Source organism: Nicotiana sylvestris, chromosome 1 (assembly GCF_000393655.2).
Source record: "Nicotiana sylvestris chromosome 1, ASM39365v2, whole genome shotgun sequence".
NCBI lineage: Eukaryota > Viridiplantae > Streptophyta > Magnoliopsida > Solanales > Solanaceae > Nicotiana > Nicotiana sylvestris.
In genome coordinates, this window is record NC_091057.1 from 23,817,430 (window position 1) to 23,826,417 (window position 8,988).

Here is an 8,988-nt window from a genome sequence, read left to right on the forward strand (position 1 = left end):
CCAGGACCAATGAGTTCAATAATTTGGAATTGTCGTGGGCTTGGGAACCCACGTACAATTTCAGAACTGAAGGACTTTGTCCATGATAAGCAGCCCAATTTGGTGTTTTTGCAAGACTCTAAAGTTCCGGCTTCGGAGGTTGAATCAGTTCGAGTGGCATTGGGTTTGAGGGACTCCTAGCAGTTGACTTAGTAGGACTCAGTGGTAGTGTTGCACTACTTTGGAAAGGGAAAGACATGTGCACTGTTCTTGGATACGGAACTAACTTTATTGATATCAAAGTTGAAATTGTTGGCCTTCCATGCTATCGATTCACAGGCTTTGGCCTTCCATGCTATCGATTCACAGGCTTCTATGGTCTTCCTGGTTCACACCAACAAAGACAATCATGGAATATCATGTGAACACTTAAGAATACTTCTTCTTTACCATGGTGTATTGGAGGAGACTTTAATGATATCCTCTCTTTTGGAGATAAAATGGAACGGATTCAACAACTAGTTTGGCGTGTGGATGGATTTCGACAAGTCGTCGAGGAATGTGAACTAAGAGACTTGGGGTTTACGGGTAGTCGTTTCACCTGGGAGCGTCACAGGAATACAAGGAATTGGGTCTGTGAACGACTAGATCGTGTTTTGACCACATCACAATGGGTCCTCCTATTTCCGAAGGCGCAGGTCCATCATCTTGAGGTAGCAAATAGTGATCACTCCGCTCTATTCTTATCACTAGGGGTGAGTGTTATTCGATATGCCCCCGTACCTTTTAGATTCGAGAATGCTTGGCTCAAAGAGATTGACATAGAAGAGGCAGTTTTGGAGGCGTGGTCATGCGGCAGAGAAAAACCAATTGGAATTCGCATTGCAATTTGTGGAAACTTTCTGAAGGAATGAGGAAAAAATAAGAAAGACCAATTCCCCACTAAACTAAAACAATGTAAGAATCAGATGTATAAGTTCAGAGATAGCAATAACCCGGAGCATGCGCAACTGTATAGCGCAGCTAAAGATGCTTGCTTACAGATTTCTAAGCAGCAAGATATGTACTGGCGCGAACATGCAAAGCAACACTGGTTATGTTTAACAAAAAATCTGAGCCTTTGGTCAAAGCTAAAAAGAAATTTGGGTTACTGATAATCAAGAGACAAAAATAAAATACTTTTAAGAATGATGGTAAAACAACAGATAGTTTTGTATTTCAATGAATTCTCAATAGTATTCCATGTCCTTACAAATGATGATACTTCTTCCTTTTATAGATAATTTTAGGTAAAGGAATGAAGCCTCAGCTTTAATGATATAATTATGAGTAATAAATGACATTAAATAAGCCGTTATACAATCATTCCTATTAAATACCAATTTTCTAACGTATCAAGTATTTAATAATGAATTTGGACTCCTTTCTGTCATCAGATCTTTATCTTTAATGCCTTCTAATCCGTTGGCTGTAAATAATTTAAATTGGTACGAGACTCGTATCTATACTTTGTCTCGTGCCTATTTAAATTCTTCTTCCCGTGGCTGTCTCCATCCGTGCCTCTTAGTCAATTGTTGCGCTTTGACCATTTAACTAAACCACGTGTCATGCCACATCATCTTTAATATAAACTCAGTTTTTTTCCAATACAGATAGTCCCCCCACTTTCCATTTATTTATCAATTAAATAATTTGAAAGTGGATCTTCATAAAAAAGGAATTTTTGCCACAGTTAATGCTTATGACAGTATTAACGCCTCAGTAGTCTTTTCCATTTAATGTTCTGCCCATGTGTCATTTTCTGATTGATTCCGCTATTTACACCCTTTTTCGAGACTTCTTCATTCTCACTATTCACGAAGTGATAGCTGCCTTTATTATAGGTTTTCCATCATTACACTTCTAAGGTTGACAGTTCCCATTATATACATAACTTTTTCTTCCTTTGTCTTTTTCACAAATCTTCAGCAAACACTTTCTTCTTTCTTTTGACTTATCCTTCCTAACAATGTCTTCTTCAAACTCTAACCGTAAAAAAGTTCCAATTCTAGACCAATTCCCCAACACCCCTGTTAGACACAGAAGAGGCGGAGGAGGTAGGCTTCAAACAGGGTTAGAATCTACTCGAGGCGGCTCCTCTGGTTCTTCTTCAAGGAGTTCTATCCCAAAGGCCCCCTCTTCTAAAAGTAGAGAAATTCTTGATTCTTCTCAAGAACCCTCAGTTGATGAGATAGTTTCCAGCGATTTGTCTTTTGAAAGTGACAAAACGTCTCTTCAAAAAGAAATTGCAAATTTAGAAAAAGCCGATACTTACCCTACAATAGTAACCGAGCTTACAATCCCCACCATAAGAAAAGATTATAACTGGAAGGATAGTCTTCGAATGTCAATTCCTTCCCCAAATCAAAGAATTTCCTCCTTTAGAAGTGGGTATTCTTTTGTTTATACTTACCCCTTCACTTTAGGTTTTAATCCTCCGATTGACCCAGTTATTCTTGATTTTTGCCGTTTCTTTACAATTTGTTTGGCCCAAATCGGTCCACTAGTGTGGAGAACAGTGACTTGTTTGAGATACTTATCCTCCAAAGCCAATGTCAATTTCACCTTCTCTCACCTCATTCATCTGTACCACCCTAACTTAATACGCCATGGGTTTTTTACCTTAACTGCAAGGAGCAAAAAAGTGTTGGTAAATCCTGAAGATGACAAAGATCGTGGATGGTATATCCGTTACGTTGCTGTTCGTACGGTGGACTTGATTGGCGAAACAAATATTCCCTTCCTTGAGAAGTGACATTTTGAACGTAGGTTTTCTTTTATTTACCGTACCTACTTTTGAGAATTTCAAAAGAAATTTTGTTTTTAACCTCGTCTCTTCTTGGTTTTTTGTAGCAACCATGAGAGACGTGGAACCTATTCCCAACTTCCGTAGTTGGGTAGACTCACTTTTGAAGATTGCTTCTAGGGAGCAAAGAACTTGGAAATCAATTCTTCCTTACATGGCTGGAAGGTCAAAACACATGGTATGCCCCTTTTTACATGTTAAGCATTCTTTCCTCAATTTTGATCATGTATATCCATCCTTTAATCAGGATTTGGCGTTAGAGGAATGACGGCTGAAGTAGCTATGGCCATTCGCATGTCTGCGAATGCTACTCTTGATTTGGATAAGGCTCGAGCCTTGCTGCCAAAAAGGAAAGCTATAAAGGAAAGTTCTGAAGAAGAAGAGGAGGGTACCTCCCTAATTACCAGGCCAAGGGTCAGGAGGCGAATAATCATTGATGATGAAATTGAAAACACTCCTGCTCGAACCTCCACCACCGAGCCTGTTTTGATCCATTCTGATGAGGACACCGAACCAAGAGATAATAATGAGTCAATTCAGCATCTTTTTGATAGTGGTTTCGGGAGTGGCGAGCTCGGCCCTGTTTTTGATGAAGCTCCTCTTTACTCATTCGTTCCTATTTCCTCCATTCCTCTGCCAACCGTAAGTATTTCTTTACCAGTTTTGACGACTTCCGTTCTTTTGCCGGTTTCTACCGCTCCTATGTCCGTTCCCTTGGCAGTTTTTACTGCACCTGCTTCCGCTCCTGCATTGGTTTCTACATCTTCTCCTTCCATTCCTTCCATTGCTCCTCTTCTCTCTGTTCATCGTACAGAGACGGGTTCTAGCAGTGGAAGTATGACTATGAGAAGTGTTACTTTGGATGTTCCTGCCAATCATAGCCTCTTGAGAAAGACTGGTAGAGCCGATGTTTGGCTCGAGCCCCTAATTGGAGATATTGAGAAGAAGAAGATGGAGAGCCATAGCTGCTTGACTATGATGAATGACATAATTCATTCTACTTTGAAGGTATTTTTCCTCTTCTTACCAACAAGTTTTTTTTAATTATCTTCAATCCCTCATTTCTATGAGTTGTCTCTGTAGGCTAACCTCATTGGTACGGAATTAATGGGAAGAATTTCCCTTCTGGAAAGAAAAACCCGTGAGTCTGAAAAAACTGTCCATGAGGCCGAAGAAATAGCCAGGGGAGCCCAGCTTGAAGCAGCCAATTGGAAAGAACAGTTTGAGAATGCTCAAGGGACCATAGAGGAGTTGCAAGAAAATAAAAACCTCCTGGAGCAGCAAAACCGTGGTTTGACTTCTGAACTGGCAACTGCCAAGGCTTCTTCAAGCCAATTTAAAAGAGACAAAGAGCTTTTGGAATGCTCTTTGTCAGAACAATTATCCAAGGCTAGTGAAGAAGTTAGGGAGCTTAAGGCACTTTTGGCTAAGAAAGAAGAGTATGCAGGAGAGTTAGTGCAAAGCTTGACTCAAGCTCAGGCTGACTTACAGACCTCCTCTGACGAGATTCATGCCTTGAAGAGTTCTCATGCCTCTCATGAAGCTTCCCTTGATTCCCATTTAGCTGAGCACCAAATCTTAAAAAATGATCTTGCTATGTGGGAAAAGGAATATGGACTTCTGGAGGAGAACTTCAACATAGAGGTGAGTTGGGCTTTCCTGAAATCTCGCCGTGATGCTTTGACGGAAGCTGCTCAAGAAGGTTTTGACTTGCAGTCTGAATTGGCCAAAGTCGTAGATACCATCGAGAAAAGTCAACAATTTACTGATACTCCTTCCCCTGTACTTGAAGCTCCTGGAATGGAAGAACTTTTAAATGAAGAAGTGGCTACTGCAGCAATTGGGGTTGCAATTCCTGCTCGCGAGGGTGAAACTTCTGATTCTCCAAACCCTTCAGTGACTAGCTAAAAATGAAATTGCTGTAAAGGATCTTTTGATGAAGTCCCCAGTTATCATAATGGGGCATTTGTAAAAAGTAAATGCTTTGTTGACTAAGTTTGTACTTAGTTTTTTTTTTATATTAAGAAGTTTTATCGGTACTTCTGCATATTCTATACTTGCCTATTTATCTAGGACTCATGTAATAGCTTAACATTTTTATCCTTTTTAAAATGCTTTATGATTCTTCTCATGGATTATCAACATGGGGCTTATAAAAGAGGGCCCTTTTATTTTATCGACACTTAATGAAGAAGACGTCTCAACTTCATAATGGTGTTATAATACGATGAAAGAAATAGGAATACACACGTTTTGTATGAAACAACTTTGGCAAGTTTTTATTCATAAACTTTAACAAGTGTTTGACTATTACATGTATTACAATACATCTACAACTTTCTCGTAACTGTTTTTCTTGTAACAGATTTGTACATAACATAGAATAAACAAGGTTTTTCTTCATAACCTGTTTCAGTACATAGTCATGACCCTATCTTTATATATTAAGAAGGGTTTGAGAGATGACTCTGTTATTCTCATAACCGCTGAAGACTTCGTAACTTTTACTCAACACTTGAATCTGTTGTTCGATATTCGTATCTGCATTTCTACACGTATCTGTGTACAATATTGTAGTCCCCCAAGTGTTTGAGCTGTGAAGTATGAAGCCTCGAGCACTTGTTTATTTCTTTTACTTTGGCCCTTTTTCCTGAAACAGAAAGATATACGGGACTCGAAGGTGCGATTATAGATGAAGACTGCCTAACTCGTGTGTATTTCCATCAAATTAATTGTAACCCTGGGCTAGGAATTTAAGAATACTCCATTTTGCCTTGCAGGTTGTGACTCATCATTTGGCACGAGTTAGGGTATTTTGCATAGCATCTAAAATCGCTAGTAAAATATTAATAACCCAAGAGAGAAATTTTAACATGATGATACCTGACCGTAGGTACTTTCTCAAAAGTAATATCTTTTTAAGTGGACGACATTCCAATGTGAGGGTAAAACTTTACCGTCCATTGTCTCCAACTGGTATGCTCCTTTTCCCGCAATGCCACGGACTTTGTACGGTCCTTCCCATGTTGGACTTAGCTTTCCTGAGTTAGCAGCCTTTGCAGATTGGAACACCTTTTTAAGCACGAAGTCCCCAATTTTGAAAAATCTGAGGCGTGCTTTCCTATTGTAATATCGTTCTATTACTTGCTTTTGTGCTGCCATCCTTATCAATGCAGCTTCTCTTCTCCCTTCAAGTAAATCTAGGCTAACCCGCATCTCTTCATCATTAGATTCCTCCGTTGCCTGATCGTACCGTGTGCTTGGCTCACCTATTTCAACTGGAATTAAGGCTTCCGCACCATAAACCATTGAAAATGGTGTTTCTCTAGTGCCTGATTTGGTCGTTGTACGATAAGCCCATAATACTCCAGGTAACACCTCAGGCCAATTACCTTTTGAATCCTGTAACCTCTTTTTCAAGTTGTTGATAATGACTTTGTTAGTAGATTCTGCTTGTCCATTACCTACTGGATGGTATGACGTAGACGTTATTCTTTTGATCTGCCAACTTCGAAGAAATTATGTGATTTGAGCTCCAATGAATTGTGGTCCATTGTCACACACGATCTCCTTTGGTGCTCCAAAGTGGGATATTATATTTCGCCATATGAAGTCTTTAACTTCTTTCTCTCGTACCTGTTTAAATGCCCCTGCTTCTACCCATTTAGTGAAATAATCTGTAAGTACAAGTAGAAACTTTACCTGACCTTTTGCTTGTGGAAGTGAACCTACGATATCCATTCCCCATTTCATAAAGGGCCACGGGGCTATAACAGGATGTAGTAACTCAGCTGGTCTGTGCATATTATTGCCATACCTTTGACATTTATCACATTTGGACACGAAACTGGTTGCCTCTTCTTCCATCTTAGGCCAATAATATCCTATGCGAATTAATGTTCTTACCAGTGACCGTCCCCCTACGTGATTCCCACAATGTCCTTCGTGTACTTCTCTCATCACATATTCTGTTTGAGAGGGTCCGAGACACCTTGCTAGTAGTCCACCGAACATCTTTCGATAAAGTTTTCCTTGATATAAACAATATCGTGCAGCTTTTTTGCGAAGCGCGTGAGCCTTTCCTTTGTCATTAGGCACGGTACCGTGCTGTAAAAAGGCAACAATTTCGTTTCTCCAATCCCATGTTAGATGATTAAAATTTACCTCGTTTTTATCAGATTCGAGAACGGAATGAAATAGATGTATGACTGAAGCATTTGTATTGTTTGCTACGTCTGCTGCAGATGCGAGATTTGCTAAAGCATCTGCCTCTACATTCTTATCTCTTGGGATCTGCACTACTTTCCAAGTTTGGAATTGCTTTATTAACTCCCGTACCTTTGCGAGGTATTCTTGCATTCGTGTCTCTCTGGCCGTATAAGTCCCCAGCATTCGATTAACCACGAGTTGAGAATCACTCTTGATTATAATCTGTGTTATGCCGAGTTCTCGTGCGAATTCTAAACCTGCAATTACAGCCTCATACTCTGCTTCATTGTTAGTTATAGAATGACATTTTATAGCCTGTCTAATAGTCTCACCCGCAGGTGGTACGAGGACTATTCCTAGGCCTGCCCCTTTTACATTAGATGAACCGTCAGTGAATAAAACCCAAGTCCCCGGGTTCGCACCATTAAAAACTAGTAATTCTTTTTCTGCTTCTAAATGCATCCTTTGACTAAAATCGGCCACGAAATCAGCTAGTACTTGAGATTTTATAGCGGTCCTAGGTTGATAAACATCTTCATATTCACTTAGTTCTATAGCCCATTTTGCTAATCTTCCTGAAAGTTCGTGTTTATGCAAAATATTTCGAAGCGAAAAAGCAGTAACTACATTAATGGGATGACATTGAAAATAAGGTCTTAATTTTCTAGATGTCATGATCAAAGCTAATGCTAATTTTTCTAGTTGTGGGTATCGTGTCTCAGCTTCCAATAAGGACTTACTTACATAATAAATAGGAGATTGCTTACCTTGGTCCTCGCGGACTAAAACAACACTCACTGCGACTTCACATACGGCCAGATAAATGAGAAGTTTTTCCCCCACCTTTGGTTTTGCCAACAACGGTGGTTTTGACAAATAAGCTTTCAAATTTCTAAGGGCTTGTGGACAATCTTCATTCTATTCAAAATGATCTTGCTTTTTAAGTGTAGAGAAAAACTTAAAACACCTTTCTGAGGATTTGGAAATAAATCTCCCCAAAGCTGCAATTCTTCCTGTTAATCTCTGTACTTCCTTTTTATTAGTAAGGATATCAGGGATTTCTTCTATTGCTTTGATCTGAGAAGGATTCACTTCAATACCACGATTAGAAACAAGAAAACCCAAAAACTTACCTGATGCAACTCCAAATGCACATTTTTCTGGGTTGAGTTTCATATTAAATTTTCGCAAAATTTCAAAAGTAACAGATAGATGAGAAATATGATCATGAGATTGCTGGGTTTTGACGAGCATATCGTCTATATATACCTCCATTGTTTTCCCTAAATGTTCTTGGAACATTTTGGTGACCAACCTTTGATAGGTTGCCCCAGCATTTTTGAGACCAAAGGGCATTACTTTATAACAGTAAGTCCCCCTGTCTGTGATGAAAGAAGTTTTTTCTTCATCACCAGGATCCATTTTAATTTGATTATATCCCGAGTATGCATCTAAAAAACTTAAAAGTTCATGACCTGCGGTTGCATCAATTAGTTGGTCTATATGCGGTAAGGGAAAGGAATCTTTTGGACAGGCTTTATTTAAATCGGTATAATCCACACAAACATGCCACTTACCATTTTTCTTGGGTACGACCACCGTGTTAGCTAACCAAGTAAGATACTTTACCTCACGGATTGATCCGATTTTTAATAATTTTTGGACTTCATCCTGAATCACCTGGTTCTTGAAAGCACCTTGCTTTCGTGATTGAGTTTGTGAGTCATCACATTCGCCGGTATCCCTGTCATATCAGCGTGGGACCAAGCAAAGCAGTCTAAGTTAGCTTTTAAAAATTCGATTATCATACCTCGCATGTTTAAGCTTAAATTGGCCCCGACATAAACCTTCCGTTCAGGCCATTGATCAAATAACATCACTGCCTCAAGCTCTTCAATTGTCGTTTTGATGCTTTCATTTTCTTCAGGTTCTTGTTACAGCGTTGACACTTCTAG

At 39.4% G+C, this 8,988-nt stretch overlaps 1 protein-coding gene across 1 annotated transcript; it reads left to right on the forward strand.

Moving 5' to 3' along the window:
• Positions 1 to 479: 479 nt before the first annotated feature.
• On the forward strand, positions 480 to 893 carry LOC104234831 (uncharacterized). Its single transcript, XM_009788470.1, has one exon. It carries the CDS (start codon positions 480 to 482, stop codon positions 891 to 893), a length of 414 nt encoding a protein of 137 aa, XP_009786772.1.
• The last annotated feature ends 8,095 nt before the right edge of the window (positions 894 to 8,988 follow it).

What these genes read in the sequence shown, in the direction of transcription:
- LOC104234831 (XM_009788470.1), top strand. Translation starts at nt 480, where the DNA reads ATGGAACGGATTCAACAACTAGTTTGGCGTGTGGATGGATTTCGACAA.